This window comes from Heptranchias perlo, chromosome 22, assembly GCF_035084215.1.
Source record: "Heptranchias perlo isolate sHepPer1 chromosome 22, sHepPer1.hap1, whole genome shotgun sequence".
NCBI classification, from domain to species: domain Eukaryota; kingdom Metazoa; phylum Chordata; class Chondrichthyes; order Hexanchiformes; family Hexanchidae; genus Heptranchias; species Heptranchias perlo.
Genome location: NC_090346.1, coordinates 35802496 through 35829102, shown reverse-complemented (window position 1 = coordinate 35829102; position 26607 = coordinate 35802496). Strand labels below are relative to the sequence as shown.

General features: G+C 43.4%; 2 protein-coding genes across 3 annotated transcripts in view; one reads left to right on the top strand and one right to left on the bottom strand.

Moving 5' to 3' along the window:
* Positions 1–26607, bottom strand: part of snx29 (sorting nexin 29) — a 594171-nt gene that overhangs the window by 58951 nt on the left and 508613 nt on the right. The gene's annotated exons all lie outside the window — the stretch shown is intronic.
* cpped1 (calcineurin-like phosphoesterase domain containing 1) overlaps positions 1–26607 on the top strand; it is a 162313-nt gene that overhangs the window by 89028 nt on the left and 46678 nt on the right. The window contains exon 3 of the mRNA XM_068003259.1: positions 15028–15450. Coding sequence (XP_067859360.1) covers positions 15028–15450 — 423 coding nt within the window. The remainder of the gene's footprint in view (positions 1–15027; positions 15451–26607) is intronic.

Genomic DNA, 26607 nt, shown 5'->3' with positions numbered 1-26607 from the left:
TATAGAGATTAAAATGAAACAAATAAAGGACGCCTATGATGAATGTACGGTTCATAATACAGTAGAGAACCAAGCTGAATACAGAAAGTACAAAGGAGATCTAAAAAAGGGAATAAGAGGGGCAAAGAGAGAGTATGAGAATAGATTAGCGGCTAACATAAAAGGGAACCGAAAAGTCTTTTCTAAACATAAAAATAGTAAAAGGGTGGGACCAATTAGGGAGAAAAACGGAGATCTTCTTGTGGAGACAGAGGACATGGCTGAGGTTCTAAATGAATACTTCGCATCGGTCTTCACTAGAGAAGAGGATGCTGCTGTTGTAGCAGTAAAGGAAGAGGTAGTAAGCGATATTGGATAGGATAAAAACAAATAAAGAGGAGGTACTTAAAAGATTGGCAGTACTCAAAGTAGAAAAGTGACCTGGTCCGGATGGGATGCATCCTCGGTTACTGAGGAAAGTAAGAGTGAAGATTGGGGAGGCTCTGGCTACAATCTTCCAGTCCTCCTTAGATATGGGGATGGTGCCGGAGGACTGAAGGATTGAAAATGTGACACCCCTGTTCCAAAAATGAGAGAGGGATAAATCCAGCAATTACAGGCCAGTCAGCCTAAAGTCAGTGTTGTGGAAACTTTTACAGACAGTAATCCGGGACAAAATTAATTGGTACTTGGAAAAGTATGGGCGAATAAATGAAAGTCAGCAGAGATTTGTTAAAGGAAAATCGTGTTTGACTAAACTTGATTGAGTTCTTTGATGAAGTGACAGAAAGGGTTGATGAGGGTAGTCCGGTTGATGTTGCGTATATGGACTTTCAAAAGGCATTTGATAAAGTACCACATAATAGACTTATTACTAAATTAAAGCCCGTGGGATTAAAGGGACAGTGGCTGCGTGGATGCAAAATTGGCTAAGGGACAGAAAGCAGAGAATAGTGGTGAATTGTTGTTTTTCAGACTGGAGGGAAGTATACAGTGGAATTCCTTAGGGGTCAGTATTAGGACCGCTGCTCCTTTTAATATATATTAATGTGTATAGAGGGTATAATTTCAAAGTTTGCAGATGACACGAAACTCGGAAATGCAGTAAACAATATGGAGGATAATAACAGATTTCAGGAGGACGAAGACAGACTGGTGAAATGGGCGGACACATGGCAGATGAAATTTAACGCTGTGAAGTGATACGTTTTGGCAGGAAGAGTGAGGAGAGGCAATATAAACTAAATGGTACAATTTTAAAGGGGTTGCAGGAACAGAGCGGCCTGGGGGTACACATACACAAATCTTTGAAGGTGGCAGGAAAGGTTGAGAAGGCTGTTTAAAAAAGCATATGGGATCCTGGGCTTTATTAATAAAGGCATAGAGTACAAAAGCAAGGAAATTATGCTAAACCTTTGTAAAACACTAGTTAGGCCTCAGCTGGAGTATTGTGTTCAATTCTGAGCTCCACACTTTAGGAAAGATGTCAAGGCCCAGGGAGGGTGCAGAAGAGATTTACTAGAATGGTACCAGGGTTGAGGGACTTCAGTTATGTGGAGAGAATGGCGAAGTTGGAGTTGTTCTCCTTAGAACAGAGAAGGTTAAGAGGAGATTTAATAAAGGTGTTCAAAATCATGAACAGTTTTGACAGAGTAAATAAGTAGGATCTGTTTCTGGTGGCAGAAGGGTCGGTAACCGAAGGACACAGATTTAAGGTGATCAGCAAAAGAGCCAGAGGCAACATGAGGAAACATTTTTTTACGCAGCAAATTATAATGATCAGGAATTCGCTGCCTGAAAGGGTGGTGGAAGTAGATTCAATAGTAACTTTCAAAAGGGAATTAGATAAATACTTGAAGAGAAAAAATTTATTGGGCTTTGGGGAAAGGGCAGAGGAATGGGACTAATTGGATAGCTCTTTCAAAGAGCCGGCTTAGGCACAATGGGCCGAATGGCCTCCTGTGCTGCACCTACTATGATAGTAGGCATGCAATCACCTTTCCCATCCAGGTAGATAGTGAATAACAGCCCTTTGGCTGTAAACTGGTTTAATCTTTTTACTAACTTAAGCAGCTTGATTTCAAGAACAGCCCTAGAGTGTTCAACTGCAAATTTTGCATGCATTTAGCATTTCAAAGGTATGAGGGAATTTCTGATTCAATTGACTTGCAATGACTTTCCTCCAGGAAACCAACTGGCTACCTCCCATGAAACAAAAGCTGTCTCTAGACAGACTTATGTATTCTCTTACTTCCCACCCCCACCTCCTCCCTCAGACAAAGGAACTTTAATATAGAGAACTCTACAGAAAATTCAAAATATATTAACCCATCTAAACTTAACATAGAAAAGATATAATAGAGACTTTAAAGTATGAATCTCTGCTTTTGTCACAATGAGATGTGCATGCTTGGTTCAAAGTTCATCTGTAACATTCCGCTTCTTCTCTTGCTTAAAATGATCTATTCTGTGATTTTAAAAATTAGGATAACTTTTGGGAGTAGTTGTTAAAAGGAAATCCCCATGTCTTCTGCCCTCCAATTTCCTCTCCTCCCATCCCATCCCGATGGTGTTGCTGGGGTCTGGCTGCATGGATTATACTCACTCCCCAGTACCTCCCCCAAGTGAAAATCTTTCATGTGTGAACATAGACAGTCTGGACAGAACTTTCCTCTGATATTCCACCCAAAATTGGGCCAATAAGCGACAGAATGGAAGCAAAATCAGGCGGTGAGGCCTGCCACGTCGTTGCTGCCCTAATCTCAATTTCCCCTCCTCGCCTCCTGCGGGACCACCGCTGGCCGTTTCTTCTCTGCATACCCTCTGCAAATAACAGCATGGAGGCAATGCTTGGCAAGTCTCCCCATTTCCCTGCTTATTGCCACCATCCCTGCCAACCCCAGATGCCGTCAGGGGAAAGATGGCGGTAGTCCCTTGGATACTGGCGGCAAGTACCCAAGATGCAGGATGGAAGGAGAAGGCCTAAAAGTGGCCTCCTCTTCTTCCATACGGGCCCAAAACATTTACGTTTTAATGCCTTGGCCTCAGCCGAGACCTAAAAGAAAACCTGCCTTTCCTCTTAGGGACTCGTCACTCCGCCCCCATTAAACTCTCGCCACTTCTTCGGGTGCTGCAGGGACAGTCCCGCTGCAGCATTGCCAAAATTGTGCGGCCTTGCAGCAGCAGGCTTCCGCTTGGTGGCCAAGAGCCTGCCTTGCATAACACATGACCCTGGCCCAGGAAAACGGGTCGGGTTACGGCAGGGTCACAGCAATGGGCAGAAATCCCACCCTGTCAACAAGATGAGAACCCAGCCCTCAGTGTGAGCAGGCTGTTCAATCCTGGGGTGGGAGGGTTGTCACAATCAAACCCAATTCTGCTCTCACCTGAATATATATATATTTATATAATATTGTTTTTGGCATATTATATGTGGAGAAGAAACTGTGGTTGATTGTTATACTCCTTAGCCTAGGGTAACAACCCAAATGTATTAAATGTTCTACTTGCATTCTTTCAATATTCTCCATGGCTTCATAATTATTCATTTTCTGTTATATATTTGCACACTGTTATGATAAAATATTTTAACGTGGGACTCAAAAATCCATTTTTATTGTAGTCTGCGGTGCACTTAGTCCTTGTCTCGGGAACGTCCTTTGAATGAGAATGAGTTGATTTGTGTTTTTGAAAGTGGTTAATTGTGTAATCAAATACACGCACCTGAAAAAGTATCCTATTTTAATTACTGCAGTGCCATCTTCATGAAAAGTATTAAGTAAACCCTTCATCATCTGGGAAGAGCGAAGTGTCATTTTCATTATGGCAACATCATGCCAAAACAATTTAAATCCTTGTATGATGTGTTTGAAAATAAACGCACAAAGGTTCACCCAGCAATTTTTTCATGAAGATACTGGCCATTTAATGCAAGTCTTTTCATGGACCAAGTGCAGCATCCACTTAACAAAAATCAGCATTAAATGCGGTCTGGGAATCAAGTGGCCATAAACATCTGTGACCTGAATGTGATTGTCTTAGAATATGCAGCTACTAATGTTGTTCAGCCATTCAACCCCAGTATCAGACAACCCTGCTGTAAATTATCCACTCTTGTCGATCAGCTAATTAGTGTACATTTCCTGGAGTCAAAAAGATGGGTAAATGGAGATGCAGTAACATTAGGATCATAAGAAAGATTCTTTGTTGATTGAAGGTTTACTTTGCAGAATAGGTTATTGACAGAGATATGATTCATTTTGTACCTGCAGCAATGGATGGTATTGCAGAAGCTGTGTAGTACTAATGGAACCAGGAGAACAAAAGAGAATAATATAGATTGAAGTGCAGTTGCTCTTAGAAGCCACATATTGTTTGCCCAATTACTGAGCGGCATCCTACAATACTGCCTCAATCTCAAAGCCATGAACCATTGAATACAGGAATTTAATGTACCCAGCTTCCTTTTGTAGGACTTTGCCACTTAGATGGATGGATGTTTTAAAAACAACATTTCTCATGGGAAGTCTTATCCTCGCCCCTCCCTATCTCTTCCAGTCCTACAACCCTATGGGAACTCTGTGTTCCTCCCAACTTTGGCTTCTTGTGCTTCCCCCAATTCCTTCGCCCCACCATTGGCAGCCGTGTCTTCAGCTGTCTAGGCCCTAAACTCTGGAATTCTCTCCCCAAACCTTCATCGCTCCATGCCTTGGGATGTTTTACTGTGTTAAAGGTGCTATATAAATGCAAGTTGTTGTTGCATTATTGTTTATTTCGTTTTTCACACTCTGACACAAGAGCCATGGAAATGTTTCCATTTAAAAACAATGAACATTACCACATGTACAGAAGCCATCATAACTGAGTTTTGTTGAATGTGTCACATCGGATGGAATAAGTTGTTATACTGGAACACCTGGAAACCAGTTAGTGGTTTATGCTATTCCATGCAGAGCAACAACAACAACAACTTGCATGTATATAGCACCTTTAACGTAGAAAAACAACCCAAGGTGCTTCACAGGAGTATTATCAAACAAAATTTGACACCAAACCACATAAGGAGACATTAGCATAGGGTCAAAGAGGTAGGTTTTAAGGAGCGGTTTAAAGGAGGAGTGAGAAGCGGAAAGGTCTAGAGAGGGAATTGCAGAGCTTAGGGCCTAGGCAGCTGAAGGCACAGCCGCCAATAGTGGAGCAATTAAAATCGGGGATGCGCAAGAGGCCAGAGTTGGAGGAGTGCAGAGATGTTGGAGGGTTGTAAGGTTGGAGGGGCGAGGCCATGGAGCGATTTGAAAATACGGATGAGAATTTTAAAATCGAGGCGTTGCCAGACCAGGAACCGATGTAGGTCAGTGAGCACAGGGGTGATGGGTGAATGGGACTTGGTGCGAGTTAGGATACGGGCAGCAGAGTTTTGGATGAACTCAATTTTATGGAGAGTGAAAGATGGGAAGCCGGCCAGAAAAGCATTGGAAAAGTCAAGTCTAGAAGTAATAAAGGTATTGATGAGGGTTTCAGCAGCAGATGAGATGAAGTAGGTGGTCTTGGTGATGGACCAGATGTGTGGTCAGAAGCTCATCTCAGGGTCAAATAGGATGCCAAGGTTGTGAACGGTCTGATTCAGCATTATTCAGTGGCCAGGGAGAGGGATGGAGTCGGTGGCTAAGGAACTGAGTTTGTGGCGGGGACCGAAGACAATGGCTTCAGTCTTCCCTATATTTAGTTGGAGACAGTATTGGCATTTTTTAAATACTCAACGGTACCCCTTTAAAGAAAAATCTTAAATGAAGAATTTTAATCAGCTTTAGAATCACTTTTTGGGGGGATGAGCAAGTACTTTTATTTCAATCAGGCCAATAGAATTAAGAAGATTGTCCAGTATATATTCAACTCGAGGTAACAGAGGGTGGCGGGTGCAGGTCTGACCCCCCAGACCACTGAGAGGAAGCTGAGTGCCTCTCCACAGGGAGGGTAATAAAGGGAGAAGAATTAGCCCTGGCCTGTTACAGTTTTTCAAAGGAACTTGGAGAATTAGAAAAGTACCTTACTAAAAAATGACTTGATGGCCGAGTACTTCCAGAATAAGTCAAATATCAAACTTTCAGTTCTATTTTTTATTTACTTTGCCTAAAAATACTGGCTTAGTCCTCCATGCATTTAAATAAAACACACATAACATGATCATTATGATAGGTAATTGGTAAGTGTAATTAAGGAACGATGATGGAGATGAAAAGAGCTAAATAAAACAGGCTGTCAATTTTATGTTCCTGCCTGTCAGAATTTTTTTTATTCATTCATGGGATGTGGGTGTTGCTGGCAAGGCCAGCATTTATTGCCCATCCCTAATTGCCCTTGAGCTGGTGGTGGTGAGCCACCTTCTTGAACTGAATGGCTTGCTAAACCATTTCAAAGGGCAGCTAAGAATCAACCACATTGCTGTGGGTAAGGACGGCAGGTTTCCTTCCCCAAAGGACATTAGTGAACCAGGTGGGTTTTTACGACAATCCAGTAGTTTCATGGTCACCATTACTGATACTGGCTTTTTATTCCAGATTTTATTTAGTTAACTAAATTTAAATTCCCCAGCTCATATCTCCGGATTATTAGGCCAGGCCTCTGGATTACTAGTCCAGTAACATAACCACTAGGGTACCGTACCCTTGTGATGATGATTGTGTTTTTGCTCACAGCACACAGCATTTCAAGAGGCTGGAGTATGTTCGTAGGGATATAGCCAGCTTCAATTCTGAACTAGCTAAAAGAAGATGGAGGCAGCTATTAGCAGTCACCTGCGTCTACATTTTCAGAAGCAATTATATATCATTTTAAACTTTCTTCATTATGAAGTATGGCTTTTAAAATAAAACAGATGTGTTTGTTCTTTGGTATTCATAGAAAGTTACGGCACAGAAGGAGGCCATTCGGCCCGTCGTGTCCATGCTGGCCGAAAAAGAGCTATCCAGTTTAATCTCATTTTCCAGCACTTGGTCCGTAACCGTGCAAGTTATGGCACTTCAAGTGCACATCCAAATACTTTTTAAATGAGTTGATGGTTTCTGCCTCTACCACCCTTTTAGGCAGTGAGTTCCAGACCCCCACCACCCTCTAGTTGAAAAAATTTCTCCTCAGCTCCCCTCTAATCTTTCTACCAAATACTTTGAATCTATGCCGCCTGGTCACTGACACCTCTGCTAAGGGAAATAGGTCCTCCCTATCCATTCTATCTAGTCCCATCATAATTTTATACACCTCGATTAAATCTCCCCTCAACTCCTTTGTTCCAAAGAAAACAACCCCAGCCTGTCCAATCTTTTCTCATAACTAAAATTCTCCAGCCTGACAACATCCTCGTAAATCTCCTCTATACCCTCTCTAGTGCAGTCACATCTTTCCTGTAATGTGTTGACCAGAACTGTATGCAGTACTCAAGCTGTGGCCTAACCAATGTTTTATACAGTTCTAGCATAACCTCCCTGCTCTTATATTTTATGCCTCGGTTAATAAATCCCTCAGGGCAGTGTCCTAGGCCCAACCATCTTCAGCTGCTTCATCAATGACCTTCCCGCCATCATAAGGTCAGAAATGGGGATGTTCGCTGATGATTGCACAGTGTTCAGTTCCATTCGCAACCCCTCAGATAATGAAGCAGTCCGTGCCCGCATGCAGCAAGACCTGGACAACATCCAGGCTTTGGGCTGATAAGTGGCAAGTAACATTCACGCCTGACAAGTGCCAGGCAATGACCATCTCCAACAAGAGAGAGTCTAACCATTCAACGGCATTACCATCGCCGAATCCCCCATCATCAACATCCTGGGGGTCACCATTGACCAGAAACTTAACTGGACCAGCCATATAAATACTGTGGCTACAAGAGCAGGTCAGAGGCTGGGTATTCTGCGGCGAGTGACTCACCTTCTGACTCCCCAAAGCCTTTCCACCATCTACAAGGCACAAGTCAGGAGTGTGATGGAATACTCTCCACTTGCCTGGATGAGTGCAGCTCCAACAACACGCAAGAAGCTTGACACCATCCAGGACAAAGCAGCCCGCTTGATTGGCACCCCATCCACCACCCTAAACATTCAATCCCTTCACCACTGGCACATTGTGGCTGCAGTCTGTACCGTCCACAGGATGCACTGGAGCAACTCGCCAAGGCTTCTTCGACAGCACCTCCCAAACCCGTGACCTCTGCCACCTAGAAAAACAAGGGCAGCAGGCACATGGGAACAACACCAGCTGCACGTTCCCCTCCAAGTCACACACCATCCCGACTAGGAAATATATCGCCGTTCCTTCAAGGTTGCTGGGTCAAAATCCTGGAACTCCCTTCCTAACAGCACTGTGAGAGAACCTTCACCACACAGACTGCAGCGGTTCAAGAAGGTGGCTCACCACCACCTTCTCAAGGGCAATTAGGGATGGGCAATAAATGCTGGCCTTGCCAGTGACGCCCACATCCCATGAACGAATATATTAAAAAAAAATAAAGGAAAGTATCCCATATGCCTTTTTAACCTTATCCACCTGTCCTGCTGCCTTCAGGAATCTGTGGCCATGCAGTCCAAGGTCCCTTTGTTGCTCTACACCTCTCTGTATCCTCCCATTTATTGTGTACTCCTTTGCTCTGTTCGCCCTCCCCAAATGCATTACCTCACACTTCTATGGATTGAATTCCATTTGCCACTTTTCTGCCCACCTGACCAGTCCATTGATAGATTCGTGCAGTCTACAGCTTTCTTCCTCACTATCAACCACACGGCCAATTTTTGTATCATCTGCAAATTTCTTGATCAAGCCCCCCACATTCAAGTCCAAATCATTAATATGTACCACAAAAAGCAAGGGACCTAGGACTGAGCCTTGCAGAACCCCACTGGAAACAGCCTTCCTGTTGCAAAAACACCCTTCGACCTTTACCCTTTGCTTCCCGCCACTGAGCCAATTTTGGATCCAACTAGCCACTTTCCCTTGGATCCCATGGACTTTTACTTTATTGACCAGTCTGCCATGTGGGACCTTATCAAAAGCCTTTCTAAAATCCATGTACACTTGATCAAATGCATTACCCTCATCGACCCTCCTTGTTACCTCCTCAAAAATTCAATCAAGTTAGTCAGACACGACCTTCCCTTAACAAATCCATGTTGACTGTACTTGATTAATCCGTGCCTTTCTAAATGACGATTTATGCTGTCCCTCAGAATCGATTCCAATAATTTGCCCGCCACCGAGGTTAGACTGACTGACCTGTAATCACTAGGTCAATCCTTTTCTCCCTTTTTAAACAACGGTACTACGTTAGTAGTCCTCCAATCCCCCGGTATTAGTTGTGATGAGGGACATCACTGAGCTTCCTGTAATTTGGGGAACTAGGGAAGGCGTATCAGAAAAACCACCAGATGAGCAAAGGTTGAAGAATGCTTATTTTTGAAATGCAGCTGAGTGTGGGTGGCAACACAAGGACTGATATTTTCTACTTAACCCTTTCCAGCTAAAGTCATCTTTACAATTTAGAATTAATACCTCCGCCCTATTAACCCTAAATGAGTTTTGACTTCATGAAAAAATGTAAACAAAAAAATAAGATTGTCAAACACCGGATGCTGGAATAGAGGTTACATCAAAGAACCTTGCACATGATGCCAGTATGAAAATGTCACCCTGCTTTTCCAGCTGTTTCATGGAGACAATGAGGGTCAAATTTTACTTCAGCAGTGGCGCAAAACGAGCGGTACCAGATTTCGAGAATCGGGCGGGGTATATAACATGTGACCGATCCGCAAGCACTCATTTTGCACCCCCTCCAAAGTTGAATTTCACTCCCATTGTCTCTTTAAAATATGACACATGATATGCCTATGTATATTTTTCATATGTATAGGTGCTCATGATAATGCAACACTTTGAAATGTGACTTGCAAATGTCTTCACCAAAAGACCATTTTTACTATGCCTTTGTGATATTTCTACTGCTTTAGTAGCAACTGATACAAAAGTACAAGGTAGACTCACTAAGAACCAGATTCTTTCCACTTCATATAGCCCATTGAGTTTTTGTGGCCTCAAGGACATTAAACGTAATCCTTTTGAATAAAGAACAATATTTCTGAGCCAGATTGCAGCTTTTGTCTAATTTAATTTTCAGCAACAACTGGCAATTATATGGTGCCTTCACAGAAGTGTGTTTTTGGCGGGGGGGGTGTGTGGACATGGCAGAGGAGAAAAAAATACGAATAGATAAGAGAACGGACACTAAGCTGTGGATGGAGAAATTAGAGGGGTGACTGAAAGCTTGGCCGAAAAGATGGGTTTTAAGAAGATTCTTAAAGGTGGAGAGGGATTGACACGTGAATAAAAGGTGAGTTTTTGCAGCAGGGCAATCAGTTCTCTCAGACAAACCTTTGGCTGGGAGTTCTTTGTTCACATTCAGAATTCTTGTGGTCATACATATTTACCTACATTTTGGACCCCCTCAAACTGACACCATCAGGATGGGGGGGCGCAATGGATGTATTCAGCCGTACGTCTGAGGAGGAGGCACAACAGCATCAGCAGCAGGCACGGCGTGTAATTCTGAGAGTTGCAGCTCCACAAGACAGGTGCGCCACAAGGACCTGCAGAAGAGCAGAGAGGGGACCAACGGAGGAGCTGACATCACATGAGGCACTACCCTCGTGAGAGGGTCGACAGGCAGAGGGTGAGCTTCCTGGACACCTGAGGAGCAGTGTCTACGAAGGCTCAGATTGAGTTGCCAGGTGGTCGCAGACATCTGCAGGCACCTTCATGCAGAGCTGCTCCCGGCTGAGCCTGGTGGGCACTCATTGCCCGCCACTGTAAAGTCACCACTGCCCTCAATTTCTTCGCCTCCAGATCCTTCCAGGGCGCCACCGGTGACATCACCAGGATCTTTCCGTCAACTGCACATAAGTGTAAATGACAGGTCATGAATGGCCTGTTTGCCAGGGCATCCGACTACATCAACTCCCACTGTGACAACATCAGCCACAGTGAGAGGGCAGTGGGTTTCCACTCTCTGGTTGACTTTCCACGGGTACAGGGTACAATTGATTGCACACACGTAGCAATCCGAGGACCCCCACATGAGCCAGAACTGTTCATCAACCAAAACGGTTATCACTCCATCAATGCGCAACTGGTTTGCGACCATGGGAAGAGGTTTTTGCAGGTGCGTGCCAAATTCCTGGCAGCTGCCATGATTCCTTCATTCTGCGCGAATCCAACACCCCAGCCCCCTTCTACACACAAGACAGACTTACGGGCTGGGTCCTGGGAGACAAGTGACCCCCCCCCCACCCCTGCAGATGTGGCTCATGACACCTGAGAAACCCCACCAATGAGGCACTGCAGTGGTACAATGACAGTCACATCACCACCAGGTCTGTCATTGAACAAGACATAGGACTGCTCAAGATGCGCTTCAGGTACCTGGATCGATCTGGGGGAGCCCTTCAGTACGCACCATAGTCATGTGTTGCGTCCTGCACAACATCGCTCAACAAAGAGGGTTACTGGTGGATGAGGACCCATGCGCTCATGAAGCAGTCGCACCTGTTGTCAGACTTGAAGAGGAGGAGGAGGAGGATGATGGGTAAACCATTGGCAGAGCAGTGGCTCACCTGGCTGCTTGTGATGCCAGGAAGTCGCTCATGTTTGATAGAATCTCATAAGGAGATCTGCAAAGTGACGACAGTCAAGTACTCAGGCCACCTGGAACGACCACCAACACCAGCCCCCCCCCCCCCCCCCCCCAACACCAGCCCCCCCCTCCCCCCCCCCCCCCAGGTTGCACTAAACATGCCTACAACCACATATACACTCTTTGTAAACGCACCCAATGAGTGGCATCAGATCTCGCCGTTCATGATGAAGCACATGAAAGGGCGCTTTCACAAAACGGACTCAAAAATGGGCAAGACGTGGCAGTAGTGGTGAGAATCGTAACATTTAATGTGCATTTAACCAAAAACAAATATAAATGAAAAACATGACATTCTGCCGGACACCCTTGTGCATACCCTTGGTGATTACAAAATCTTCGACTTCCTTTTCCTACAGCTTCTACGTGGTGCATCACCTGTGGCTGCAGCAGAGGTAGTGGCAGGTTGCTCAGATTCATACCCGGACTGCTTAGATGCTCTCTGCCTACAACCTCTGGGTTTTGGAGCCTGTGAGGGCTCCGCCAAAGACTGCTCCACCTGCACCTGTGCAGGGGCAATCTCGGCCATCTGGAGAGGAGGCAGCATTGCGGGTACCGGTTGCGAAGGTGGGGGATGGGAGCACTTTGAGTGGAGTCCCCACTTCCATGTCCCCTTTCGCCATCATCGCTCTGCTGGGCCAGGACCACATCACTCCTACCACTCTGCTGGACAACAGCTTGGAGGACATGTGTGATGCCTTGCAAGGCCAGTGCTAATGTTTCTGTCTGCCTGTTTAAGGCGGCGACATGTTGTTCACTCTGAGTCCGCACGGCCGTTGCTAGGGCCTGAATGGACACATTTGTGAGCCATGCATGAAACGCAATGTAGGCTGCCATTCCCTCCGTCGTAGACATTCCCGCACTTCTCTGTGCCACTGGTCCACTAATACAGGAGGTGGATTCCTCCATCCTCTGCGTTAATGTGGAGTCTGAGCTTGGCATGTCTTCCAGTACGTCGCAAAAGTGCGTCTGTACCTCGATCATTCTCCTTTTTGAGGATGGCCCCCTGGGTTCAGCATCTGTGTCCAGATGAGCAGAGCTTGGAGAGCCCATTGATGCAGACTCTCCACTGCTGCCCCTGCCACCTGTTCTGCTCATGTTCACTTCTGTGTGGTGAATCACCAAGTGACAACCCAACTACCTCTCTGATAGGTGTGAGTATCTGCACTGGTGCATGGCTCACTAAGATGTGACGGTGCGCCCTCACAGGCAGGGAGCTCCTCTGAGGAATCGCCCTCGTCCACTTCTTCAGTCCGTGATGGCCCTGGAAGAGAACATATAGCAATATTAAGAATCACTGCAGAAGTAATGTTGCGATTAGCATACTGAGGTGTGCAACAGGTCAATCATTGATAATGTCAATCCATGTTGTGTGTGAGGGATGTTAAAGTTCTGTCACCAGATGTTTGCGGGTTGCCAGTTTTGGCATCCCCGACGGCCAGGCACTCCACCATCCAGCTAATGTCCAAGGCCTCCTCCTCCGCCTCAGTAAGGGCCACGATTTGTGGAGGCCCCCTTCCAGTCCGACTCCTCTCCCTTATATTTTGCGCTGTCTTCTCCTGCAAGGGGAGAAAGTACAGACATCTGAGTGAGTGAGGGTGACGGGGTCACCCGATGGATGCATTGCTCTGGGTCAGACTGACAATGAATGAGATGCATCTGAGGGTGCCTATCAGACGGATTGATCACATTGCATTAGGATTGGGGTGAGTGGGAGAGGTGGTGCGCAAATGCGGGGTGAAGAAGTGCACAGAAAGTGATGGTAACCTGACACTGAGCCTTAAGTGGGTGTGAGGAGTGATATGACAGAGTAGGCTTTGAGGGGCAGCATGAGAGGGGTAATATTCACCACAGGTGAATCAGTAACTGTACTCATTTTTCCTGACCTGGTTAGGTCATTAAATCGCTGCCTGCACTGCACCCAAGACCGGGGCACCGTGCTCCTGCTGCTGACCTGTTCTGACACCTCCAGCCATGCCTTCTTGGTGGCAGAACCAGCTTTCCTCCTCCCTGCCATCTGGGTATAACACCTCCCTCCTGCTTCTCACAGCAGCCAGTAATATCTCCAGGGCGGCATCCAAGAATCTGGTTGCTGCCTTTCCTATATGTCCTTCCATTCTGCTTTTCACTCCTTTCTCCTTCAAAATCCATTGTTGCATTGGCCCTTTAAATAGTGAGCTTTAAATTGCGTCATGCGGGTGCACAGTACGCCCGCTGCGCAGCTTGAGGACACAAAACCTGGAAGTTGAATTAAGTGCCTTCAATTGAGTCGCGATTGCTCGGGAACAAGCACAAAATTTTTTTCCGCCGCTGATTGACCTTCTGCTGAGATCCTGCCCTAGAGTCTAAGGATCATACAGATCAATTTTGTCAGCAAACATAAATAAACTTTTATCATGATGTGGAGATGCCGGTGATGGACTGGGGTGGACAAATGTAAGGAATCTTACAACACCAGGTTATAGTCCAACAATTTTATTTTAAAATCACAAGCTTTCGGAGATTATCCCCTTCGAAGGGGATAATCTCCGAAAGCTTGTGATTTTAAAATAAAATTGTTGGACTATAACCTGGTGTTGTAAGATTCCTAAACTTTTATCAGGCACAGTAATCTATGTACTGAGTTTAGTTTTTACTTTTACAATTTTTAGATGTTCTGTAGTGGAAATATAAAATACACTTGTGCCCCAAATATTTTATGATACAGCTTGATAAATTTATTTGTAATTCTTCATGATTAGACATATTCACTATTTCTGAGTGCAATATTCCAGTTTATGTGCATTTTAAAACTATTCAGTGAGTATGTTATATTGCATTTTAAAGCTATAAAAATATATAGTGTGCCATATAATTTTCTAACTGCTACACTGGTTCCATATCGCGCAGATTATATAGAATATTAAACAAAATATTCTGTAAAGCAGCACAGTGGCATAGCTTGGTGGTGCTCTAGAGTGCCGCCGCAACACTGGTTCTCTGCTGCATTACCACTTACGAGTTCAGGGTGTTGGTCACACCATCAGAAGAAATGACGCAGTGGATGTCACACATAGTGGGGTAGATTTTGACTTTGTGCGATAGTTTTAAAACGGGTGATAGCGATTTGGCAGCCAGTGGGGGAAAAAAAAATTGGGAGAGATGTAAAACAGGCTGTCAACTCGCTATCTCCCACTGTCGCACAAAGTCAAGACCTGTGAGAGAGGAGATCTCGCAGCAGAATTACTCAAACTTCTCTCCCTCATTTATAGGTTCACAATGTATAATTGAATTAGAGGAAAAGTGAGCTCACATTATCCTAGTTTTTCTTTAATTTTCAGGTACCCCTTGGCAAGAGGAGCAAACATTTGACCTCAAGCGTGTCCTGAAGGGCATTGACCCTAACATTCCATTGGTATTCGTCAGTGGCAACCATGATATAGGAAACGCCCCAACCCCAGACACTATTGCGGAATATTGCAAGAGCTGGGGGGATGACTACTTCAGTTACTGGGTTGGGGGAGTGATGTTCCTTGTGCTGAACTCTCAGTTTTTTCATGATGCTTCCAATTGCCCTGAACTGAAGCAGGCCCATGACCACTGGTTGGATACGAAACTTGCTGCAGCCCAAAAGCAGAAAAACAAACATGTAATTGTGTTCCAGCACATCCCTCTCTTTCTCCAGAGCCCTGAAGAAGAGAATGGCTATTTTAATCTGGAAAAGTCAAAGCGGCTGGATCTTCTGCAGAAATTTGAGAAAGCAGGTATTGTGTTTTTTTTTCCTCCTATATGAAGTATCTATCAAGTTCAGTCAGTAACAAGCTAGGAAAGACTTCAGAGCTTAAAAATTTGAGGGTAGATTTTCCTCTTTGGGTGCTTGCTGGGTGCACGACCGGTGCAGCATACCTGAAGCGCACGGCACCTTTTAAGAGGAGGGGAATGCTCAAATTTCCTGTGCTGGCGATTTGCTTGAACCAGGTGCATACATGGGACCTGGCCACCCCTGGCAGGGCCTTGCGCTGGAGGCGGAAACAGAGGCATCTACTGCCAGGTGCAGCAAAGAGGAAAAAGGGGAGGGAGAGGAAAATTCACTCTCCACTCTTTGTTACTCAACCATTTTAACTAACTACATTCAGCTGCCAATCATAGAAACACCTCCAGGTCAGAGGGAGTCTTCCTATCTTCAGTATTCACCATATAGGACCTTGTACTCACTTGCTGTAACACTTGTGCTGGCATTATGTTGGCTAAATGCTGACAATTTCTCCTTCTCTAAGATCTTTGAAATCTTTATTATAGAAAGGGAACTGTTTAGGTTTCCTAAGATATCGATTCCTTTTTACATTACTTGCTAGCCTTGGTGTCAGAAATTATCTTGCTTATAGGGAGGAGTTTCCTGGTTCATCAGGCAAATGGTCTTTGAGCAGTTGAGCTGTCCAGTATCTCATTTGGTGTATTGTCCCAGTCAAGATGAGCTGGATTCATGTGCTTTTTCTGGGAGTGCCTTTGCAATTTTATTAGCATTTGCTGCCTTGCCATTTGCCTGTGGTACCTTGGTGAGCTGGGACAAGACAAGACTGAACTGATATTTTGTGCAATCTGTTGGAATTCTCTTGAGTTAAATGGTGGTGCATTGTCTGGTATGACCTCATTTGGAATCCCATGGCATGCAAAATGTGCTTTTATCTTAGCTATGACGTCTTTCTCCTTTTTAAAAAATCAGCCAATCTATTTCAAAGAAATCAAAGTAATAGTCAGACCACAGGAAATACTTTCTTCCATCCGTTTTTAACAGATCACCTCCAGGAGCTTTCTGGTATTTGGTTCTGATAAATGGTTCCTTTTGCTGTTTGGCTTGAAACTGATTGATTGTATTTACTGCCTAAATATGTATATAAAAAACTTAAGGAAGACATAGACAGGTTAGTGGAATGGGCAGACAGGTGGGAATGCAATTTAATGTGGATAAGTGTGAGGCAATACATTTAGGGAGAAAAGAATGAGAGTATGCACTTCATGGAAAAACACTGAAGATTGTGGATGAATGAAGAGTCCTAGGGGTTCATATATACTGAAAGTGCGAGTGCAGGAAGATAAAGCCAAAAATGCTAATAGAATTTTGGGTTTATAAATAGAGGCATTAAGTACAAGAGTAAAGAAGTCGTGATGAATTCATACAAAATGTTGGATAAGTCACAATTAAAGTACTGTGTGCAGATTTGGGCACCCCACTATAGAAAGGACATTAAAGCCATAGAGAGCGTCCAGTGTTAAATACATTTTTTTTAAAAATCATTTATTGCCCATTCCTAGTTGCCCAGGTTTGATACAACTGAGTGGCTTGCTAGGCCACTTCAGGGAGCAGTTAAGAGTAAACCACGTTGACTCATTAGGATGGTGCCAGGTACGGGAAACTATAGTTATGAGGAGAGATTTGAGATACTAAGATTATTTCCATTGGATCAGTGAAGGCAAAGACTATTTCCTCAGGTCGGGGAGTCAGTGACGAAAGGGCATCAATTTAAAATTATCAAGCAAGTAAGGAGAGAGGCTAATGGAAATCTATTACTGCAGAGGGTTTTTGGAGCGTGGAATACTTTGCCAGAGGGTGTGGTTGAGGCAGAGAACATTGCATCTTTTAAGGGAAAATTGAACAAATATTTGAAGTATAGGAAGATACCAGACTATGGGGATAATGTAGGCAGTAGGTAGTTTTGGATTGCTCTCGCAAAGAGCTAGCACAGACGTGATGAGCCAAATTGCTGTCCTTGCACTGTAAACCTCTGTGGATTCTAGAAATTCAAGTAGCGCCAGAAAACGCCGTGGAATAGGCGGCACGCCTGATCACATGAAGGAGAGGCATGAGCGAAATTGGTGTTCACGCTTCATTTGATTAAGATTGGTGAGCTACCAGCACTACCCACACCGTTTATTGGCAGCTTGCTGAATGGAGGGCAGGAAATCAGGTGCAAGTGATGTCATTTAAAGGCAGCAGAACTGAATTACAGTTGAACAGTGGAAATGTCAAAAAGGAGGAGGTGCAAAAGGGGCCATCGATGAACGCCCGAAGGATAGCACTCAGGATCTGGCTGCAATGCCGAAAAAAGTTTAATGATCTGACCATAACTGCTAAGGTAAGGTGCCTACTCACATCTCTCTTACACTCTGGTTAGCCCTGCACTGCCTGTAGCCCCAGCAGGCTCAAGCCTTCCATCGCTGAATTCAGGGTGTTCACACTCAGAAGTTTCTTCAAGCTTACTTGCGTCCATTGAGCTTGAGATACAGATTCCTTTCAATATTGAAAACTGCTGCAGTTTACTTCTGTCCCTCTTTTTTTCTAACGTGGCAAAAAGTTTTCTAATTGTCCAATCTTTCAGCCTCAATAGGTATCCAAGGACTGGTTGACGAACTGTTACATGAGAGTACACCGAGATCTCCCAATCATAGCAGCACATTTCGGAGGTTATAATTTTCTCACTTGCATTTTGTTTCCATGCGCCTGCCCAAATGTGGCCAGACATACTCTGTCCTGCCGGGCCTGTGCAGTGGGAGGGATACAGAGCGAGGTGGTGATGCATTGGATTGCATCCTCAAGCAACTTCCTGCAGATCTGGCGAACAATAGGCAGAAAGGGACAAAGGGGAAATCCTGGCCATGGAATTTAACACTGATAAATATAAAATACTGGCCACAGGTTAAAAATATGTGAGTCATAAATATATAATGAATAGAACTGAATTCATACAGGGACTTGTAAAGGGGTCTGAGAGTAACAATAGACTGAGTGGCTACTTTCAGTGCCCAAACAATGTGCCAAAGCAATTTAAAAAAGTAAAAGAATAGTGGGATATATGACTATAAAAATAGAATAGAAGTTGACAGAAGTTACACACAGGTCAGCATACAGAGAGCACCTTGTACTCTCACCACACCACACAAACAAAATATACATACATTAGAACAGGCAGACAAAAGGAGGTGCAAGACTAATCCCAAGTGCAAACGGGATGACATTGAGGAATGTTTAGAGATACTTGAACCTTACAGTCTGGAAGGAAGATGGTTAAGAGAGAGCTCAAAGTATATAAAATAATAAATGGTGTAGATAAAGTAAAGCCCTATTATTAAATCACATTTAACCAGTAAACTGAGACCAGAAGATATAGGCCGAGGATTTCCTCAGAGCTGCTCCTGCTTTACATGTGTAAGTGAGGTTTCTGTTGCACTTCTGGTGAAGTTACAGTAGCAGAGTGGGAGCAGCTCCGAGGAAATTCCCAACCATAAATGGAAACCAGTATCAAGAAGGATTTCTTTATTGAAAAAGAGTGAAAAATGTTTGGAACATTCTGCTGAGTGGGACCTAGAGGTGAAAGTAACATTGCAGCTCTTCAACATGCAGTTGGATGCTCTCATGAGAGAATCAGGACAATAATTGGATCTGCTTCACTGTTCTTTTTGGGCCTGGATTTTTATGCTCTTATGTTATATATGCGTGACATCACAGGACATAGACTGAAACAGGAGGAAAGTTGATTCTGGAGGATGTTTGGGGCTTTGTGAAAAGAAATCACTTTTCAGTACAATCCTGCACATTCAATATCCAAGAATGATTTGTACTTTCCACAGAAATAATTTAAATTGAAAGAACTACTATGAACAAAAAAAGTAACGATGTGGCCAAGTACTGATATTTCAAATTGGAAAAAAAAATCCTTGAGAACTGGGGATTTTTTTTGGCAGCAATTTATGAAAAACAGATCAATGAGGAGAGCACATTGGGTCAGACCAGAGACAACAAAGGAAACCTCGAAGAACCAATTAGTAGTAAGTGGTTAAAATGCACACAGAGATACACTGCCAAAGCTTCTAGGTTTGTACAAAGTAACAGCGAGCTTTTGACAGTTTTATTAATTTAAAGTTAAAGAAAAGGAAGATGAATCTGAATGAAGATTCATGAATTATGGGCAAATTCTTCAATGTACTCGGGTCCATTGGGAACTAGAGTAACTTTAAAGCCAATGTCAATTTAATAAAGTTGATGCCAGCACAAGCTGTAAAAGCCATTGTGTAGATGGTATCAGCCCCTTCAGCTGAGGAAACAGTGGGGGGCCAGAGCAAACTGTTGGTAATAAAGATTTCCCCCAACTGTGCAGTATATTGATTTTTGTAGACCAGACTACCTTCGCTAGAATCCATTTTACTTGCAGCTCTTAAGATTTATTAGAGGGAGTATTTGATTACTGTTCCCAAGATGACTACTTTCATCTTTTACAACATCCAGTAGCCATTCTGACAACATCGACATACTCAGTTGTGAACCATGATAGGATTTTATTAACTACTCAGCCTTTTGCAAGTTCTGAAGCAAAGCAGGTAAACAACAATGTGACACTGTGAGATCCTTCACGAATTGAAGCCTAGAGTAAACATACCCACTATCCACCGAGCAACATGAATTTATACAGGGTGCACATCAAAGGCTCTACGTTAACAGCTGAAACAGAGTTTGAATTCTTTATTTTTCGTATTTAAAAAATCAGATGGTGTAGGTTCTAAAGATTGAAATGGTTTGTTCCTTGGATTTAATGGGCAGCATTGGTCCCTTTTTGATTGGAACAAATTCATTCTTTCAAATCACATTTAACGCAGATTATGCAAAGCGTTCATACCTTCGAGATATTCGCTATTGTATTTGGAACATCTGTCCTCATTATTCATTGTGTACATGTATGTAGTAATGTTAAGCATATCTGGAAACCTCTACTTCAAAGCGCTGACAGAATTGTTGGTTTTGACACTCGAGGTGAAAAGGAGTTTGAAACAGCTTGTGTGTACGTACTTATGAAATAGCTGCATGATCAGAACAAAAGGTAGTCTCATTCTTTTTATGAGAAGCCAAAACGAAGGTTTGCGTGAAAACAAAACTGATAGATTTCGACAAATCTATAGAGACTGTTGTCAATTCAATGTCATTCTTATAAAAAGATAATTAACACATTATGGAGTTGTGTTCTTGGGTTTACTCAGATATTTCTCTGTGTATTTAATTTATTAGATATGGCATTAACACTCCCATGACTTCCTAGATTTTGGAAAATGGTAGAGTAGACATTCTATCAGACTGTGCTACAAATTATGTAACAGTTTGTTAAAGTAACATAAGTAGTAGCAATAGAACATGTGGCATATTATAGTACTTTATATAACTTTACCTACATCATCTCAATACATAAAAACCAAACAACACAACTCTTCACTATATGGATCAGAGTCCATAAAGTCTCTAGCCCTATCTTCAGAAGAATTGGGACAAGACTGTGTTATTCTCTCTGTCCTCTTTGAAATTGAACTAGAAACAAAGGAAATCAAATATGTATATATCACAATTGCATTAGGTTGTTAAACATCTACAGGATTTTAAACACAGAGATGTTACCGGGCTGGAGATGTACCTCTTGTACCTTTTTGAAATTAAAATTGGAGATATTGAAAAAGAAAAAGATGACAACCCAGTGACTTGCCCAATTAAAATGTCTGATAATTGTGTTAACAGGAAATATTCAAAAACCCAAAATGGACTGCAGGCCACCTAACGGCTGCTGGATCCAAGTCCATTTGTCACTTAAAATCCCCTTTGACTCAATAGACAACCATGAATAAAGCAAACAGGTAAAGAAAGCTACAATTAAGATATTAACATTAAAACATTAGAATATTAATGCCTGCAACAACAACAACTACTTGCATTTATATAATGCCTTTAACATAGTAAAATGTCCCAAGGCGCTTCACAGAAGTGTTACCAAACAAAAGTTGACACCGAGCCACATAAGGAGATATTAGCAGCTCATCAAAAGCAAAATGTTGCGATGCTGGAAATCTGAAATAAAAACAAAAAATTGTGGAAATACTCAGCAAGTCAGGCAGCATCTGTGGAGAAAGAAACAGAGTTAACTCTGTTTTTCCAGCATTTTCTATTGTTTTCATTAAGGAGATATTAGGACAGGGCTTGGTCAAAGAGGTAGGTTTTAAGGAGGGCCTAAAAGGGAGAGAGATGGAGAGGTTTAGGGAGGGAATTCTAGAGCTGAGGGCCTAGGCAGCTGAAGGCACAGCCGCCAATGATGGAGCAATGAAAATCGGGGATGTCCAAGAGGCCAGAATTGGAGGAGCGCAGTGTTCTTGGAGGGTTGTAGGGCTGGAGGAGGTTACAGAGATAGGGAGGGGCGAGGCCATGGAGGGATTTGAAAACAAGGATGAGAATTTTGAAACTGAGGCGTTGCCGGACCGGGAGCCAACGTAGCTAAGCGAGCACAGGGTTGATGGGTGAACGGGACTTGGTGCAAGTTAGAATATGGGCAGCAGAATTTTGAATGAGCATAAGTTTACGGAGGATGCAAGGTGGGAGGCTGGCCAGGAGAGCATTGGAATAATCGAGTCTGGAGGTAACCAAGGCATGGATGAGGGTTTCAGCAGCAGACGAGCTGACCTATCTTGCAGTTTTTCTTCTTGAAAGTTTACTGGTGCTGATGCTTATTTGTATTCAGCAAAATTTAAAAATGGACTATCAGAGATAGTTATAAAAATATGGAGACTCCCTTATAATCTTGTTATGAAACTCCCTATTCACAACAAATTTTCTCACTATGTATGTTTATATGTATTGCAATTCAGTATTTGCCATTTTTTGTGTTTCATGTTACTATTTATTTAATTGCAAATAAAAATATTAGTTGCTTTAATCTTTAAACCTCTATACTGTAGAGTAGTAGCCACCATTTCAAAGAAAATTTGATAACAGCACATGACAACGTTAAATTTAGTAAGCAGATTGCTCAAGTGGGGTTATTATTATCCCAAGTTTGCACCTCTGAGGCCTGAGCATAGAAAATGTAGAGTTTCCAGATCATGGAGACAAACTCCACTTGCAGAAATTGCTGGTGGCTCATTGAGAGAAAGTGATAGTAAGAAGTCTCCAAAACTGCAAACAACGGCTAAGAGGAAAATAAATTCTGCAGGATAGCCTGGGGAACTTTCCAAGCTCATTCAGCCCTGATCAGTTTAATTTGTAAGGAATCTTACAACACCAGGTTATAGTCCAACAAATTTATTTTAAAATCACAAGCTTTCGGAGATTATCCCCTTCGTCAGATTATCCCCTTCACCTGACGAAGGGGATAATCTCCAAAAGCTTGTGATTTTAAAATAAATTTGTTGGACTATAACCTGGTGTTGTAAGATTCCTTACATTTGTCCACCCCAGTCCATCACCGGCATCTCCACATCAGTTTAATTTGAACTTTGAGATTTAAAGGAATAAGGAGAATAGAAATTATACCAAATAAAATTTCCCTCCTTCTCTCTTCCCAACAAGCAACTTGTGTCCACCCTGGTTAGTTAGTTGTTTCACCTTGGCTGGTATATGATGCTCAAAATGGCTCTCTGACACTGGCATTAAATTGAAGTATTCTTCAGGTACTAAAGTTTGTTTATGGTGTCTTGAAAAAGTACACTCCGCTACATATCAAAAACTGGACTGTTGTGAAGGAGATTGCACCATTTTAACAGAGTCTAGTTAAATAGGTATTGTTTTCATTTGTATTATTACCATTCAACACTTTGATTAAAGATTGTCCTTGGTGCAAGTATTCATTAATTTATGGGCAGCATGTATTCCTATATCTTGGCTTTTTGGAATTGCACCAAGTAGTAGCCACCATTTTCAACTATACAACCGTCTAAGAACAATTGTGCAAAGCTGACTGTTCCTCACAATGAGTTTAGAGTCATAGCCCCTGAAATTTATGAAGTTCCACTGTGGCAGTGAAAATGCAGCAGAGCAGCACTCCTGACTGTCCATGGACCTGGCTGCAGACGCGGTATCAAATCCCAGGGACAGGGTCATTAACATAATTGGGATGCGTGATCCACACCTGTATGGGTGCTCTAGAGCTGCCTTCTCCATTCTGCTGGCGGAGTTCAGAGCAGCACTTCATTGCTCCGATAGTCGGGGGGGTGGTGGGGGGGGGGGCTGACAGGAAGGGCTAAAGATGATTGCTGCTTTTTTTTTCAGCTCCTAAAAGAGCTTATAGCCATGAATTTAAAGGCAATCGATTCCCTCTCGGATTGATCGTCTTTGTTTCGTTAACTGTTGAGGCTAACTAGTTCTCAGCTGGCATGATTTTCGTTGGGCCTTGTGAGGGCATAATGGGTGGAATTAAAAGGATAGCCCATGAACTGCACCAGACTCACCCCCTAAGCATAGGGCTGGAGGTGAAAGATCCGCTTTTTCCCCTGACTGGAATTTCGCACACAGAGCCGGGTTTTGGCCCAAATTCCAGCCCCCCAACCGACAATCCTTCTGACTTCCAGCCTGGCACCCCATTGGAATTTCGGGGCCAGAGGAGAGCTCTGCACATGTGTGCTTGGATACATGTGCAGAATTCCACTCCACAGCTATTTGTTTTTAACAATGTAGCATTGTGGGAGGGAGTATCTGCTCCTCCAAACATCGTAAAAGTTGAAAATTACCCTTATAAAATACAAATGCAGCTTTGTGCTGGGCTGGAGTTATACTGCCACTGGTGCAACCTCCAAGCAGTGTGACACTACTTATTCCAAGTGGTTTTATATCCCTCTCTAGTGCATTTGAGAGTCAGATTGCCAAGCCTGACTTGCTAGTTGTCCTGCCACATTTACATGGATGTGTACCTGAAGTCACTTTACATCGATGCAAAAGTGGCAATATAAGGATTTTAATAACATCATTTGGAGATTAGTGTGTGCTAAATTACCAATATTTCTTCAGAAGTGCTGGCAACTGATTTTTATGTGGTTTGGGGCTGAATCATTTGCAGCAGGAAATGGTGTACGCTAGTGACTTTGTAAAGGTTTTACATTTGCAGGGATAAATTAATTTTCATCTTCATTAGAAGTTGTATTATAAAACCTTATTAGCTAGATTGGAAGATTATGCCAACATTCACCTAATGACTGGTGATATATTTTTGTTTGCTAATAGTTGAAAAAGTATGTCAGCACATCACAGATTAGCATATTGAAAATTGGACAGTGGCCAACTCAGTCCCTGTTTACATAGTTAGTGAATTGTGTAGCAGTGACAATGCATTAATCACAATTTCCGCTTAAAGGTCAAAAATTAATATTCTTGGAGCAATTTTTCAATAAAATAGTGTTGCTTTTGGGATAGTATAGTGTTCAGGTGTGCATGCTCCCTGAAATCCTACCCAGGTTCAACTCTTTGACAGCATGTCCAGGGACATTCCAGTCTCCCCGTACAAACATATTTTTCAGTTCACGCTGTGACCCTAAAGTAAAAACCAATGCTTCGGTAATGAAGCTAGTTGAAGCTTCAGTATTAAAACTACTCATAATTAAAGAGTTTGTTTCTGCTTGCCCATTTTATTTCTTCATACTCTCTCCTCCCCATTCTTAGAATCATTGAATTTTACAGCACAGAAGGAGGCCATTCGGCCCATTGCGCCTGCACCAGCACTCTGATGGAGCGCTCTATTTAGTCCCATTCGCCTGCTCTTTCCTCATATCTTTTTTTAATTTCTCTATTTCAAATATATATTCACTCCCTTATTAAAAGTGATTTATTGATTCTAATTCCATCACTGCCCTAACAATCCTCTGCACAAAAAAAATCCTAATCATCTCCTTCATTCTTTTGGTTATAATCCTAAATTTATGCCTTGAATTACCGACTCACCGAACAGTGGAAACAATTTTTCCTCTATTTATTTTGTCAAAACCACAATCTTGAACACCTTTATTAGATCTCCACTTAACCTTCTCTCTTCTAGTAAAAGAAGCCCCAATTTCTCTCGTCTGTGCATAACTTTTTTTTTATTCGTTCACGGGATGTGGGCGTCGCTGGCAAGGCCGGCATTTATTGCCCATCCCTAATTGCCCTTGAGAAGGTGGTGGTGAGCCGCCTTCTTGAACCGCTGCAGTCCGTGTGGTGAAGGTTCTCCTACAGTGCTGTTAGGAAGGGAGTTCCAGGATTTTGACCCAGCGACAATGAAGGAACGGCGATATATTTCCAAGTCGGGATGGTGTGTGACTTGGAGGGGAACGTGCAGGTGGTGTTGTTCCCATGCGCCTGCTGCCCTTGTCCTTCTAGGTGGTAGAGGTCGCGGGTTTGGGAGGTGCTGTCGAAGAAGCCTTGGCGAGTTGCTGCAGTGCATCCTGTGGATGGTGCACACTGCAGCCACAGTGCGCCGGTGGTGAAGGGAGTGAATGTTTAGGGTGATGGATGGGGTGCCAATCAAGCGGGCTGCTTTATCTTGGATGGTGTCGAGCTTCTTGAGTGTTGTTGGAGCTGCACTCATCCAGGCAAGTGGAGAGTATTCCATCACACTCCTGACTTGTGCCTTGTAGATGGTGGAAAGGCTTTGGGGAGTCAGGAGGTGAGTCACTCGCCGCAGAATACCCAGCCTCTGACCTGCTCTCGTAGCCACAGTATTTATATGGCTGGTCCAGTTAAGTTTCTGGTCAATGGTGACCCCCAGGATGTTGATGGTGGGGGATTCGGCGATGGTAATGCCGTTGAATGGTTAGACTCTCTCTTGTTGGAGATGGTCATTGCCTGGCACTTATCTGGCGCGAATGTTACTTGCCACTTATGAGCCCAAGCCTGGATGTTGTCCAGGTCTTGCTGCATGCAGGCTCGGACTGCTTCATTATCTGAGGGGTTGCGAATGGAACTGAACACTGTGCAGTCATCAGCGAACATCCCCATTTCTGACCTTATGATGGAGGGAAGGTCATTGATGAAGCAGCTGAAGATGGTTGGGCCTAGGACACTGCCCTGAGGAACTCCTGCAGCAATGCCCTGGGGCTGAGATGATTGGCCTCCAACAACCACTACCATCTTCCTTTGTGCTAGGTATGACACC